Source organism: Chinchilla lanigera, unplaced genomic scaffold (assembly GCF_000276665.1).
Source record: "Chinchilla lanigera isolate Chin_1 unplaced genomic scaffold, ChiLan1.0 scaffold00063, whole genome shotgun sequence".
NCBI classification, from domain to species: Eukaryota; Metazoa; Chordata; class Mammalia; order Rodentia; family Chinchillidae; genus Chinchilla; species Chinchilla lanigera.
In genome coordinates, this window is record NW_004955464.1 from 10,066,925 (window position 1) to 10,083,295 (window position 16,371).

Genomic DNA, 16,371 nt, shown 5'->3' on the forward strand with positions numbered 1-16,371 from the left:
TGTGCATGCATGTGCACACCCCACTCCCCCACATCCCCCACAAACACACACATACTCTCATCACCACTGATGTCACCAGCTACCAGGACCAAGGACAAACTAACATTCCCTGCTAGTGAAGTGGTGCCCTTTTCCCCTCCCCTCCTCCTACTTTTCCCCCAACTTTTATCCTCATCTGCTCTTCCTCTTTTTTCTCTGTGGCCTAGACAACCCTCACACCATAAGCACAAGGCTAGGTCCACTAAAAGATATGATGGGCCTTTCATTACCCTGGGCTTCTCTCTTTTCAAGGACAGAGATGAGAGTGAAGGGTGAGAACTTTTACTTTGTGAACCTCAGTCTCTGAAGGCCCTGTGATTTCATACTTTGAGGCCATTAGGGCTGGTTAAGGACAGTAGGGGCCTAGTGCCAGTCAGGGAGGGCCTGGAGTGGCTGCTATCCTTCAGATCATACACTGAACCTCGCAGACCTCAGCTGTCTTCCTTTAAGCCTGTGTCTTCCCACTCTGGGGTGCTACTCTACCCAAAGAACTAAATCAATAAGCCTTACCTGGGCTGGGGATTTAGCTCAGTGGCAAAAGCGCCTGCCTGGCAAGCGCAAGGTCGTGAGTTCGGTTCCTGGTACCGGAGCAAAACCAAAAAAAAAAAAAAAAAAAAGCCTTACCTGAGTGAGCCTGTAGAGTCTCTCTGGAGGAAAAATCATGTAGCCATATCCAATTCACTCTGCAGAACACGTGCAAATAGTCCCATCTGAATTTGTCAGAAGGAGATGCTTTGCAGGAACTGCTTTGCCGTTCTCCTTTCTTCTCCTGAGGAACCTGGGGAGCTGAGAGTCAGCAGAACTGGGTCTGAATCCCATTAGGCCACTGTGAGACATTCAAGTAGTGATGTCACAGCCCCAACTTTGTCTCTTTGCCTGTAAAATTTATCAGAAAGCATTGCAAGTCAATCCAGCCAATGAATGTACACTATCGTGGGTCCATATTCATTTATTCAGTTCGCATGGATCTCTTGAGCACTATCCCCTTGCTAGGCACAGAGCAAGGCACTGAGAATATGGTAGTAAACTTATCTGTTCCTGCTGCCCTGGAGCTCATGATCTGGAGGGAAGATAGACGTGGGCTGCAGATGCAGGCCTCAATCCCCAAAATTCAAAGGTACGGGTCCTCATTTCTCTGAACTCACTTTTCATTTTGAGACCATTCTGCCAGGCACCAGAAATTTCACCTCAGTCATTTTCCCCAAGGCTGTAAGATTTTGGCAAAGAATTCAGATGCTCTTGGGCATAGTACCACACTACTTCTCTTTCACCTGCTGCTTCTTTGTGGTTCCCTGGGCATGGGTCACTCCACAGCCCCTGCCAGTCTCCAGTGTGTTGGATCCTGGCTCCTGACTGCAGGGCCCGACATATACCAGTACCACCTGCTGCATCTGTCCTCCATCTTCACCTTCACCCTGCCTTCAAGATGTGCCACCCTCCATTTATACCCTTTAAGCAGCATTCTGCACTGCAGGTAGGGGGCACTCTGACCCTGTCTTTCCCTGACTTCAATCCTCCCAGTGGTTTCCCAGTCCCTTCTAAACATTTTCAGCTCAGCCAGTAAGATCTTGTTCACCTCTCCCGGGGGTATCTCACACAGCTCTCTTTGCCACATTCACAGGCAAACCGAGTGAGAGTAATGATTACAACAGCACATCTATACACCTTCTATGCCAGACACTTAGCTTATATCAACTCACTTAGATACAGTAACTCCAAGTTATTCTCCCTTTGTAATTGATGAGGAAACTGGGAAACCGAGAAGGTGAGATCACAGAAAACCCAGAGTCCAATTAGAGTCTGCATTTTAACACTGGAGCTGGGCTTCTGGATTTGAAAAGTGATCCATTAGCAAAGAGATCAACTTTTTTCTAACCACAAACACTTGGTATTAGAAGTCCCCTACCTGTAGCATGCTCCTGGCACCTTTACAGCTGGCTCACTCTGGTCATTCTTTAGGTCCATTCTCCAGGACCCCTTCTTGATCCCAAGTCTGGGTCAGGGCCCCTTCTGGGTTTTCATGGTTCTGTGCTATTCCTGTCAGGACCTTGGCCAGTCAGAGGGAAACTGCTTCCTTGCAATGCACCCCTCTACATCAGGAACTTCTTACTCATCTTAGGATGCCCAACATTTGCTGTGCCAGGGAGTATGTGTAGAAGGAGGGAGCTTCAGTTTAACTAACCTCACACTTTAGAAAGGCTGAACGAATTCCTGGGATTGATTCATCAGTAGGCATTTATTAACCACCTGCTGTGAGCACAGCCCCGAACCAAGCACTCTGGGAGTAATAAAAATAATGAATACAAGGTTCAGTTGTGGTTGGCCTGGCAAAGTCTATCCTGACCAGCTGGAGGTCGGCACCAACTGGGGATTCTACCACCAAATTTTAATTTAAAATCCTCCCCCACTATTCCTTCTTTTCCCATCTCTCTGGCTTCCATCCTTCCCTGGTCTTGGTTTCCTCCATTTTCCTGACTAAATCTCAAAGTGAAGGACCCAGCAAACTGGTTTACAGATGGAATGGACTGATCTCAAGAAAGCTGATGATGTCAGGAGGTAGATTGATCTCACCTGGCAGAGGAGGATTTTTATAGTTTGGGAGAGGGATAAAACAGGCAAGATATTGAATGTCAGTGGTAGGTGTGACCTTGGGAGTTATTTAATTCTTTTCCTTATTTTAATTTATCTTGTTTTCTTTTTAATTTTTTAGCACATATTTGCAGTACATGATGATTGCATTTATTCTGCAGAGTTGGTGCATGTGCATGATATATTTTAATGCTTTTTATGACCCTGTTATGGCTTGTGTGTAGATGTCTCCCCAAAGCTTCCTGTGGTCATGTGTGGGGCTTTTCAGAGGTGGCTGGATTAAGTGTGTGATGCTGAGATTAAGGATGTGTGATTACTAAGATAGTCCACTTATTGGTTTGCTATAGTTCTAGGTGTGGATAATAGGAAACCCCAGCATATAAGTGCTACCCTCCCTAAGGGCATGTAGTCTGGGTAGAATATAAGGGACAGAAAGAGGGCTGCTGCTGTCTCTTGCTGCTTGCTGCTTCACTGCTGGCTGCCTTTTACCTGCCCTGCTTTACCATGAACTGTTTCTCCTCTGTGATGCCCCTTTACTGTACTACCCTACCTTGGAGCCAGCTGACTATGGACTAAAACTTCTACAAAGTATGAACCAAATAAACCTTTCCTCTTTTAACTTTGGGTGTTGGGTATTTTGTCTCAGAGATGGGAAAATCAACTAAAAGAGAGTTCTTCTTCTTCTCTCGTCTCTCTCTATCTCTTTATCAACTTTCCATTTGCAAAAGATCTATCCTCCTTTTTCTATTATCTGCCTTTTACTTTGTTCTTTAAATTATATATACTTTCGGTTTCTTATATAAGGGAAACAATGTGATGTATAATATGGATGTCTGATTTATTTCATTTAAACTTATGGTCTCAAAGTGCATCAGTTTTCCTACAAATGACTCAAATTTATCCTCTGGTACAGCAGAGTACTGCTCCATTGCATATAAATACATTTTCTTTATCCATTGTATGCATGTATCACAATAATATGATGTCTTTTACTCTTTCTGGAAGATACTTAGAAAGAGGATAGCTGGGTTGAATAGAATTCTTATTTTTAGACATTTGGGAAATCTCCATACTGATTTCTACAGTGCTTGTACTAGTTTACATCCCCACCAACAATGTAGAAGGGTTCTTTCCTCACTGCAGCCTCACTAACATCTTTTATTATTGATTCCTTGATGGAAGCCATTTTTTGCCAAATAAGATGAACTCTCAGGGTTGTTTTAATTTGCATTTCACTAATGGCCAAAAATGTTGAACATTTTTTCTCGTATTTATTGTCCATTTGTACTTGTTATCTAAGAAGTGACTTCATTTCAATTGTCCAGTTTTTGATTGGGTCATTTATCGGGGGGGGGGAGGGTCTTTATATATTCTAGATATTAGTCCTTTGCCTGAGGAGTAGCTGGCAAAAAAAATTTTCCATTCTGTAAGCTGCCTCTTCACTCTGTTGATTATTTCCTTTGCTGTGCAGAAGCTTTTTTAATTTGGTATAATCACATTTGTTGTTTCTTGATGTTTTTCTTGTGCAGGGGTTCTGTTCTGAAAGTCCATGCCTATGTCTTAACAAGTTTTATCTATTTTATCTTCCAGAAGATTAAGTGTTTATATTTTAATATTTATCTCTTTGATTTTAGTGTAGTATGTGGTGAGAGATGTCAGTCTAGATTCAGTCTTCTGCATGTGTACTGCCAGTTTTCCCACACCTTTTGTTAAAGAGGCTATGTTTCCTCCAGTGTATGTTTTCAGGGCCTTTGTCAAAGTTCAGATAGCTGAACATGTGTGGTGTTTTTCTTCATCCTTTCTTCTGTACCACTGATTCACGTGTCTGCTTTGTGCCAGTACCATGCTGTTGTTTTTTTTTTTATCATTGTACCTTTGTACTGTAAGATAATATGAAATCTGAGGTTGTAATCCCATTTTGCTCTTGTTGCCCAGGATTGCCTTTGCAATTCTGTGCCTCTTCCAAATTCTTTGTGAATTTTAGGATTGTTTTCTCTAGCTCTGTGAAAAATGTTGTTCGTATTTGGATTGGAATTGCATTAAATCTATATATAACAATTTAGAAGTATGGTCATTTTGACATTACTGCATCTACCTATCCGGGAATAAGAGACATCTTTTTTATTTTCTGATGTTCTCTTTAATTTGCTTTTCATTACAGAGGTCTTTCATTTCCTTTGTTTGATTAATTTCTAAATATTTAATTTTTCTTGATGCTATAGAGAGTGGGATTACTGTCCTACTTTCTTTCTCAGTAGGTTTATTATTGGTATACAGGAACACTATTGATTTTTGTGTGCTGATTTTATATCCTGCTACATTACTGAATTTGGTTATCTGTTCTAGGCATTTTTAGTATAAAGTTTTGAGTCTTCTATGTAAAGGATCCTGTCATCTGTGAATAAGGATAGTTTGACTTCTTCATTTCTTATACATAATCCTTGTATTTCTTCTTCTTGCCTGATTGCTCTGTTAAAATTTTGAGCACCGAATTGAAGAGGAATGGTGATAGTGGATATCTTTGTATTTTCATGATTTTAATGGAAAAAGGTTCAGTTTTTTTCATTTAATATGATATTGGCAGTAAGTCTGTCACAATGGCTTTGATCAGATAGAGATAAGTTCCTTCTATGCCTATTATTTCAGACTTCTTAAAATCATGAATGGATGTTGGATTTTGTCGAAGGTATTTTTGTGTGTCTATTGAGATCATGATTTTTCCTTTTGCTTCTACCTATATGATATATTATATTATTGATTTTCATAGATTGGGGCATCTTTACATCCCTGAGATAAAGTCTATTTGGTCATGATGTATGATCTTTTTAATGATTTGTTGCATTCCGTTTGACAGTATCTTGTTGATTTTGCATCTATGTTCAGTGAAGAGACTGGCCTGTAGTTTTATTTTTTCATAACTCCTTATCTGATTTTGGAATCAAGGTAATACTAGCTTGTAGGAATCAGTTTAGTAGTACTCCTTCCCTTTCAATTTCTTTAAAGAGTTTCAGTATTGGCATTAATTCTTATGTTTGATGAGAACTTTCTTTGCTAAACTGGTCATTCACACATTGTATCATTTTGTTTAGTTAACCTTGCTTTTAATTAGTGTCTTCTGTAAGCTCACTGTTTGTTTTGTTTATAAAGTCCATTATCTATTTAGCTATATCATCTTTTAGCACAGCAAGCAACTTATTGATCTGGTTTTTGTCTCTTCTTTATCACTCTGTGTAATTCAACTGTTTGGCTTTCCTTTTTTTCACCATCAGTGACCAGTGGATCTGCTTTGGGGAAGTCAGGAGTTTTTAGGGGCATTTTGTTGCTTGTTTTCTCATATTTCGTGTGTGTGTGTATGTGTGACAGAGAGAGAGAGAGAGAGAGAGAGAGAGAGAGAGAGAGAGAGAGTGCACTGAGAGTTTTAAGTTGATTATAGTGGAAAGATTTTGTTGTTAGTATGGAGATCTCTTTTGTTACTGTCTTCTTTCCATTGACATGCTCCAGGCATGGTGAGCTATAGATCTTTTACTCTATATATAATTTTATTTTATTCTGAAAAGAATATAATAATAATAATCAATAAAAGAACAATAGCAAAACACCAACAACATAGACAAAAACAAAACAAAGCAAAAACAATAAAAATGATACAGGGTTTTGGAACAAAATGATAGGAATTAACAGTGCTTTTCATATTACATATTGTTATCTTCCAACGAAGTTGCTCAGATTACCAGATGTAAGAATGCAAGACTGATCTATAATAGGATCCAAATACCTCTGTTAATTTGGAGAGGAGACCCTACCACTTTGTTTGTAACTCTGTATTGTCTGTATTGTGCTTGTGATATGTTGTAAAATGTTGTATGTCTGTTAATGTTTCCCTCCTTTTATCTTTAAAATAAAAAAAAAAATTTGGAGAGGAGAGGGTGCAGTGTAATTGGTCTAGCACCCAGTTCTCTGGAAATGAATCTCAGTATTATTGATGATGCAAAGGCAAACTAGATATTCAAATATAGTAAAAACTAATTAATAGCAAAACCTTGCTACCTTGGCAATAGCAATAAAATTAGCAACAATTACAAATTCAGAAACAAACACTATTTACATACCTTAAGAATGAATAAAAACTACCACTGTAGTTTTTACAAAAGAAATTTGTAATTATAATATGGACAAAAAGATGAACCAAATACTGACTCAGTAAATGTCTACTAAATTCATTGACTATACTACCATTACCAATAGAAAAACTCTCAGTAATAAAAGTGTAGAATCAACAAAGTATATAAAGATTAATAAAATTTAATACTGGTAAGAGTGATGGAGGTGGGAAGTGGAAGAATAAAATAAGTAAAATTTGAAAAATAAAAACAGGAAAATGAGAAGGAAGAGAGAAAATTGAGACAAAGTATTATATTAAGGAATTAAATAAAAGTAAAATTAGATAAAAGTAACACAAAAGAAGAATTAAGAAAATGAACAAAAAAGAAAGAAAATAAAGAAGAAAAAAGAAACAAAAGCCCCCCAAAAAATGAAGAAAAAGAGAAATGAGTCTTAAAAACTTCTTTCATGCTTTTGAATGAGTGGTTTTTTTCTTGGTTCTGTAGTATTGGAATCTATCAGATACAGGGACAGGAGAGTGAGTCACTACTAAGACTATTTTGTTTCTACACTTGTATTTTTGTGTATACACACTGAATCCTGCCCTGCCTTTCCTGCTGGGCACTGTTGGTCAGTGGTGTCTAATAAAGAACTGTATTCTCTGCAACTACTTCCTTTTCCATGTCCCTCTGTATGCCCAAAGCCATGGTTTTCTTCACCTAGTTGTATGGCCAATAGGTTTGTGAGGTTCCCCCCTCAACCACTGTAGCCCCTCTGTCTGTGCACCCTAGGCTGTGGCAACTGTCCAAGCTGAGTCATAATCCTGATCGCACTGGCAGATGGAGAAAGCAAACATACCACTGAGTTCTGATGGTTATAGAAAAAGAAGGACGAAGCCATCCACTGGTTGTAATGCTAGTCCTTTGAGACCCAGGCCCTGTTAAAGGCATACACAGCCAGCCTGGTTTCCCACCACGGAAAGCAGGAGTCCTGTGTCTTTCCCAGCCTGATCTTAAACTTCTATGCCTAGCCTGTGCCCTCTCTTCAGCTAACCTGTGGCCATCTCCCACCCAGTCACTGTTGTAGGGTGACCACAGAAATGCTGAAATGTAGTTGTTCTGTAGCTCAGTCTTAATTAACCCCTTCGAAAAATGGCTCCTGATTAAACACTCTCAAATATGGCAGGTGCTGTACTGGATTTCTTCTCCAACTCTAACCTCTCATGCAGAAGGCATTACTCTCATGGCATTAAACCCCATGTTGCTTTTATAATTTACCATAATTCTGGGCTTTTCTGAGGGCTAGCATATTTGGCCTGATCTGTTATTTCTCCCTGGAGCTGCCGATCCTCTCTGGACTTGCCTCGTGTTGATGAGGACAGGTCTGCTCCCCTAGATGCTAGGGTTAACTTTCCAGGCTGCTTTAATTTTGGGGTTATGCTCTGTTTCTCCAGATTCTCTGTAGTTTCTAGTTTTCCCATTAGCTCTCCGGATTCCCAGAGATCTACTTCTTTTTTTGTTTTCTTCACCAAATTGTAATTTTTTAGGTGTCATGAGTCCAGGTCCCAAAGAAGCTATATTGTGCTGTCAGTCTTTATTCTACCATTCTCTCTCCTAATTTTAAACAGACTGGGGACAGAGGCTTTCTGTTCATACCTAGTAACTAAACTCAAACTAAAACCTAGGTTCTCTGGATTTGTTGATTTCTCCAATTCAATGTCCTTATCCCAAAGTTGCATAGTTAGTAAACCTAACAAGCCAGGCCCTCTACTTCCAGAATTACTGCTGCTTTTACTACCCCATTGCTTTTCAACATTTGCTCTGAGCAAGTCTCATCAAGGTGTTTAGGCAGTGTGTCAGGCAGGCAACATGTAAGAGCTCTGTCCCAGTCACACAGCAGTCTTCTGGTTAGTATAATTATCCTTCTATCAAGATGGCAAAACTGGTCAGAGAGCACTTACAAGCAACTTCTCCAGCTAATAATTAGTTAAGATTCAAATATAAGTCCCTAAGTGTTTCTGTTCTCTAGATCCCTCTGCTTTCCTGTGCCATGCAATGCTTTTGACTCAGCCAAGGATAACATTTCCTCTCTGCTCTTACTTTCTTTCACATTCTTTTTCATATTCTTGTCCCTTTAGTACCCTCTCCCACCACCAAAAAAACAAAGAAAGAAAGAGAAAGAAAGATCTTCTCCCATTTCCTGATCAATGGGAATGATTCCTATTGAATTGTGTCTGACCTCAAGCTGAAAGATGACTCTAAAACCTCCCCTCTCCTTGCCCCACATCCACCTGGGAGAGGAATATCTGGGTAACTGCAGCCTCTGGTCTGGCTTTGTTTCCTCTCGTTCTTTTAATAGCTGCCTAATTGGCAGCCCAATTAATCTACTCATCTGTGAAGGAGGATGGATCACAATGCGTTATTCCACTTCCAGAAGCCATTCTCTGAGGCAGCGTGGCCAGGCCTTAAACATAGGCTGGCTCCTTGATGGAGGGCTGCCCTGGGAGCTGGGGTCAATTAGTGGACAGATTAAGCAATTATTAGCCCCTAACAAGGGCTGCTGGCATCATTACCCTGCCTGTTTACTGGCAAACTGAAACTTTAATATGAGGACCAACAAATAAATTAGGGCATCTGGTCTACTGCAGCATCAGCCGTGAAGTAAATGACGTCCAACTGGGTCTCAGCTGCCGATGGATTCTCAAGCCTGGCATAATGAAAAGCTTGAGATGTCCCTCACTGGTCACAGCAGTTTTGGAATGTGCTCCAGAGTGATTTATCATTCCAGGAGCTAAATGCCTGCCACTGGGCCCATGGATTGTTCTTAGTTACCCTGCTGCCTTCTGCCTTTCTGTCAGACCTACCTATCAACCCCAATTCAAAAGCTCCTCCAGGCCTTGCCTGAGCTATCAAACAGAAAACAGAACCTGCATTTTGGGAGGGTTTTTCCCTCTCCCATCACTTTCTAGTATTAGGCTAATTTTATGGACTGCCTGAGCACCATTTGATCCTTTTTTGTGTGTCTCCAAAGAAAAAACAGAAACAAGAAGAGGGAAGAAACAAGGGCTCAAAGATGTTGATTTTCTCACCCCTTCTCCTGCAGATATGTGCACGCCATCACCAAAAGGATACCAAGGAGGGAATGATAGGATCAGATTTTCACATTAGGAAGAGCTCTTTCACTGCAGTGTTAAGGGCACATTCCAGAAGTCATAGCTGTCATCTAGGTCCTCCAAAGCACACCTCAAATGCCACATTTTCTTGGAAGCCTCCACTATTCTTGCTGGAAGAAAATGCTGTCTTCCTCCTGTCTGTTCCTGGGCTTTGTGTTATGTCTCTAGCTATGTGTCTCTTGGAAATAGAGATATATTTACAAAATTCACTTGGTAACACCTAGTGCGTAGCCACATAACCATAATAGCTGGTAACAAGACAGGCCAAAAATCACCTATTGATTTTTGATTCGTACCATTTCCCAAGCTGAGAAAAATGTGTTCCTTGTGTTCTTAAAAATACTTTAAGATTAACCCAGACACTTCTGTCTCCATAGGAATCATTGACTTCCTTGTAAGCCACCACCCTATCGCCTGTATCCTACGAGAACACCTGGTCTTCAAGATTGCACCGATGCTCAACCCTGATGGCGTCTACCTGGGCAATTACAGGTGAGGGACTGAGGAGAATGCTTGGCAGCAGACAGCCACAGAATGCTGGTATGGAAGCCTGAAACAAATGTGGGATAAACTTTTGAAAAAGAATCTTCAGATTATTTCATGAATTAATTAAAGGTCATTGTACCTTAGCTCCTAAGAATGTGCTAATAAGCACTGGCTGTTTTAATGCATAGCCACCTGTGGTCACTTGCTGGAGGTTTTTAGACAGCTTGCTGGGACAAGAATCAGGACAACTGGTGTAAGTTTTAATACCTACTTTCTATGTAAATTTGGGGAAATCACTTTCCTTCTCTGATGCTCAGTTTCTCTTGCATGATGGAGACAATAACTGTCTGGCAGGACAATTGTGAGCATCAAAAAACATGGTACCAATAGTGTGATTTGCAGAATCTCATGTGCAGTTATAATGACCACTGCTTTCTTGCTGTGTTCCTTCTTGGAGATTATTAATGAAGGAGAGTGGTACTCAGATCATATGAACAACATCTCTCCTTGGTGTGGACTCATATACTCATATCCTGGATGGTCTTTCTCCTATATGCACACCATCATTTAGAGCCTAAAATTCCACTGCCCAGTTGATCCTCTGCCAAAGGAACACTGAATCCTTTGAGGTATGTAGTGTCATATCCTTATTTCACCCTTGAAGTTACTGACTTGCCCAAAGTCACATAGCCAGTAAATCATCAACTAACTCCACCACCCAAATTATATAGCTTTAGAGCTGATCAGTCCCACAACTTTCAGGGTAACATCCAAACTGCCCAGATTTGTATGCAAAGCTTTGTATGCAAAGCATATGTGCGCTATTCTGTCTTCTGTCTTGGCCTCCCATCCTGAGACTGTTGCTCTATCTACAGTGCCCCAACTGTTGGTACCTACTCTCTCACCTTTATACAACTGACCCTCTGCCCAGAAACTTTTCATCCCTCCTTCTGCACTAGCTCTCTTGAAACTCAGTTTATGTCCTATTTCATTCCCTGAAATTCCAAACAGATTTGGCCACTCCCTTCTCTGATTCCCTACAAGCTAAATTATTGAGCAAGTCATCCCATTTCATAGACATGATGCAATTCAAGCTACCAGAAGGTTGAAACTGAACCTTATTGGTCTCAATACCCCTACTGTCTCATAACAGGGATCAACACATAGTAGATGCTCAGAAAATGTTTGAGGATTAGAAGTGAATCAAAGTGATGACTTTACTGATGAAGATACAGAGGCCTGGAGACAAGATGGGAATTACCCAAGATCCTTGGCTGAACTCATACCAGAACCAAGATTTCTGACACCCAGACAGTGCCATTTTACAAAGCGTTGGTTTACTGCTTTCCAAATGTGGAAATTGGGTCTAGAGGGACTCCTTGGTACCCCTGGGTATGAAGTAGAGAGAACCCATGGGATGCATGAAACCTTCATTAAACACAATTTTGCTTCCTGTCTTAATTGGCTAAAGTGATGGTTCGTTAGCATTTGAAGGTTTATGGCTTGTTGCAGGCCTGAGAGTAAAGCCTTTCCACCTCTCCTAGACAGAAGGCACTGTTAGTGATAAGGGTAGTGGAAAGACCATTTGATTTGATTTATGGTAACATTTCTGTTTAATTATAAGGGCAGCAGTGGTCAGGGAGAGTTCAATACTATCACTACACACACTTATTTATGTCATCATCTGCTGTCCAGAGAAGCACTAACTTCAAATAGGTTTGTAACCTTGACCAAACTGCCTTCCCTCTCTGGGCTTCAGATGATCAGTGGGATGGCAACTGGAGAATAGGTGCTTTCTACATGTCTTTAAGCTCCAGATTTTGTGATTTGGGGGCTTCAGGATAAAGAGCTCTGATCCTCAGAAATGCTTTCATCGTGCAGTTTCTAACCCCAGCATTCTCCAGTGAGAATATGTGATTCTTGCTCATTATGAGAGTTGGAGAAAAATCTCTAACTATAGGCATTAAATCCTGTTGCTAAAACAGCTCTGAGGAGCAACAAAAAGCCTATCAATCATGAGAATTCACTACTACAGCTCTGGAGAATGTGAAAAATAATAATAAAGACTCAGAATTCAGAGCTTAAAGGTGCCCTAGAGGTCCTGCAGGCTAGCCCTTCTTAAAGCCTTGCTGTTCTCTGTATCAGTATTTCCAGGTTTCCAGGGTTTGGTGAGACTTTACTAAGGCATTAAATGGGGGAAAAGAATTCAGAGTTCAAATAAGTTTGAGATATTCCAAGTTAAGTGAAGTGCCTTGGTTACTTTTCTTTCCTTGCTGAGGCAAAATACCCAACAGCCAAAGTTAAAGTGGAAAGGTTTAATTAGCTCACAATTTGTGGAGGTTTCAGTCCATACTCAGCTGGCTCCAAGGCAGGTTGGTGTAGCTGAGGGACAACTGTTCATGACAGCAGAAGACAGCAAAAGCAGCAAGAGTGAAAGGGGAGGAGCAAGCCTCTTTTCCTCCCTTATACTGTACACTGGCTACCCACCCTAGAGCAGGTGTAGCACTCACACTGCCAATCCCAGCACTAGACAATGAGCCAATCACTAATTCTAGACTCAGCAGCATCCAAAAAGCTTGCCCCGCATGACCACATGGAGTTTGCGGGGACATCCAGACATAAAACATAATATGAAGACAAATTTTTTCTTACTATAAGATTTTTTAGAATTTTTAATATGCTGGTAAACACAGGGAATCCCAAGATGGGAACATAGTACTGAGTATTTCTCAAAGGTAGGCGCCATAGCCCACCCAACCTACTCTTCATGTTAGGGTTATAAAATACATTGCTGGAAATACCACTTCAAAAGTTCTGTCACTTACTTGTCAGCCTGTCCAGAGCTTATACACTTTTCACTGAATCTTCAGGACAACTGTGAAGGAGGGGTTTTGGTAGGGTTTCTCTGCTTGTAAATAATAAACACCTACTTAGACTGTTTGGACTAGAGGAGGGAAGTTTCTGGGAATAAGGATAAAAAAGGAAGAAGGGAAGGAGGGAGGGAGGGAAAGGGAGAAGAAGGGAAGGACATGTCTGAAAATTCTAGGGCAGCAAACAAAGCCAGGCCTCATGGGGACTGATCAAGTCACTGGCCAGATGTAGGTCAAAAGGTAGGCAGCCATGTCTTTGCCTTTCTTTGCCCGGTGGCTTTCATTCCCCAACTCCCTCCTGCTGTGCAGTCCCTCATAGAAGTTAAGGAATCTGCCTTAGGCCTGTGCCCTGTGAGGAGTAGGCATGGGTATAAGTCTGCCTGAGTGAGCCCCTATTCCTCCTTATTGTCCTACACTCCTGCAGGTCCTACTTCCTAAATGATTTGGTTTTTCTCCGGTACCGGGAACCGAACTCACAACCTTGTGCTTGCCAGGCAGACGCTTTTGCCGCTGAGCTAAATCCCCAGCCCCCCTACTTTCTAAATGAATAAATGCTTATGCTATGGCACAAGGCTACAATCCCCAGAGAACAGTAACTATCACCAGATGCTGTCAGCATCCAACCCTTTATCTTCACTTACATAGCTTCCTAACTCCAGTTATTTCAATCGTATGCTGTTGTGACATGAGTACTGCTATGACTTAACATGATGAGCTGATGTTGTGATTTAACAGACTATAGACTGTTGTGAATTACCAGAGTAACTGACTCAGCCATATTTTGTTATTGTACAGAGAAATGCACTGTTAGAGGCTCTTTCAAACCACATTTGATCATTGCAAGAGCTCTTTGAGGAAAGAAAGCAAGTTTTTATTATATCCATTTGAACAAAGGAGAAGCTGAGGCTGAAAAAAGTGACAAACCATGTTTAAGGCCTATGGCCTTAAGGGACTCTGCATTCCCACACGCTGCCTTCACTCTAGGTAGAATCAGGTACTAGAGGTTCTTGTTTGTCTTTGGACAGGGTACATTTCTCTCCAAGCCTCAGTTTCCTTCCTGCCCTCTTGGAAGAGCATAATGTGATGAAAGTTCTGGGGAGAGGCTTTCTCAAGAACAGTATGAGTACAGCACTCGTGAACCTTGAAGATATTGTGCTAAGTGAAAAAAGCCAGTCACAGAAAGACAAATGCTATATGATTCCACTACTGTGAGGTACTCAAATAAGTCACATTCACTTAGGAAGTGGGATAGAAAGGCAGGATACCAGGGACTGCAGAGAGGAGAGAACAACAGGGAGTTATTGTTTAATGAGTGTGAGGTGAATAGGTATAGTTTCGGAGATGGGTGGTGGTAATTGGATCACCGCATTATGGATGTATTCAATATTACCGAACCGTGTGGTTAAGATGGTAAATTTTGTGTTAAGTTCCTTTTATCACATTTGAAAAGAAAAGAATGGCATGGCCACTGGCTTTGCAATCTGAGCAGTCTTAAAGAGTTCTGGGGAGACCTGGGCCCTAAGGCATTGAGGGATGGATAATACAACTTCAGGTACTTCAGAGCCAAGAAGCAGAAAGGCAACCCCTATGGAAGGTCACTGGGGTATTGGGGAGATGGGCTGAATCAGTTTAGAACTGATTAACAATTTACAGTGTCTTGCAGACGGCAAGGCTAAGATCACACGGTGCAGCATTTGCACGCTCTCTCCGCTACCTCCTGCTCCCTATGGCTTCCTTTGCAGGAAAGCAGGCCCCACCCTCTCCTGAACCCCACTGCGCATTCTGAGCATTTGTAATGCACAAGTTGCCTTGCATCTGAAAAGCAGGCTCTCCATCTTCATATGACAATATGAAACTCTGTGTTGGGTTTGCATTTCTTAATTAGGTGCTTGTCGTTGTGTATTCCATAGAGCCACATATAAGTAAACAGTCATAGACCTTTGAATAAATTTATTGGTTTTATTTATGTTTCAGGGCATAAAAATCTATAATTACCAGGTACAGCCTCAGTATAACTGGTATTTAATGACAATTACTTTTTGTTACCATAGAAATGAGTCCAAAGTAGTTACCCATAATTTCTCATTTCCCAAACCTCACACATGCTGAATTGCAATATTACCATAGTAATTGCCTATTAGTCATCATAAAATACGCAGTTACCCGAAAGATAGCAGGATGCTGTGAAATTTCTCATCTTCAGAAAACCTCAGTGTTTCTTGGGAGTGTGGAGGTGGGGAGCGGAACAGACCTCTCTAGGTGGCGCAGAAACGATTCGGCCTTACAGCCCAGCGCTGAGACCCTGTGGTGGAAAGGGATGCTCTACTGTCTGCAGACGCTCATTGCTGCTATGTCTCTTGGCACTGGCAACCCGTATGTAGCAAAGGATGCTTCGGTGCAGTATGTCCAATTTAACCAAAGCATGTCAAGGGCGTGGCTGGTTGTCAAGTCCTGCGGTGGGCTTTGGGGAAGCAGAAGGAAAGCAGAGGTAGCCCTTGCCAATAAGCAGCCCAGTGTTTGTACTAGAAGCGGGTGACTGCTCGCTGTACTGATCTGTGTCATGTCATTCAATCTCCATGAAAGTGCTGTCATGGAAAGAATATGAAAGACCTATTTTAAATAGAGAAAGGAATCGAGGTACAGAGATACCAAGGAGTTTTTCTCAGAGTTCCTAGTACAAAGCATCAGAGCAGGTCTATGAATATACAAGAACTGACCCTCAGTTTTTTGTTTTGTTTGTTTTGTTTTGTTTTGTCTTGTTTTGTTTTGAGACAGGGTCTTGCATTGTAGTTCAGGTTGCCCCTGATCTAACTATATATCCCAGGCTAGCCTCAAAGGTACAGCAATCCTCCTCCCTCAGCCTGCAGAGTGCTGGGATTACAGGCATGCACAGCCAGGTCCAGCTCCTCAGATTTAACTTCATGCTACACTGTCTCCTGAAGCAGGAGAAGCTCCTTCTGACCCTGCCCTCTAAAGTTGTTTAAAGGTTGGAGAGCCTAAAGGAGTTCAAAGATACTGTTATGGTTGATACATTGTGTCAACTTGGGGAGTCTAGAGGTTTGGCTAAGTGACTCAGCAGGAAGCCAGGGTGCTTACTTTGTATACATCCTGAGC

At 41.4% G+C, this 16,371-nt stretch overlaps 1 protein-coding gene across 3 annotated transcripts in view; it reads left to right on the forward strand.

Annotated features, from left to right (window-relative positions):
• Agbl4 (ATP/GTP binding protein-like 4) overlaps positions 1-16,371 on the forward strand; it is a 1,347,784-nt gene that overhangs the window by 1,219,524 nt on the left and 111,889 nt on the right. For all 3 annotated transcript variants that reach the window (XM_013521735.1, XM_005398626.2, XM_005398625.1), the window contains exon 8: positions 10,279-10,393. In XM_013521735.1, coding sequence (XP_013377189.1) covers positions 10,279-10,393 — 115 coding nt within the window. The remainder of the gene's footprint in view (positions 1-10,278; positions 10,394-16,371) is intronic.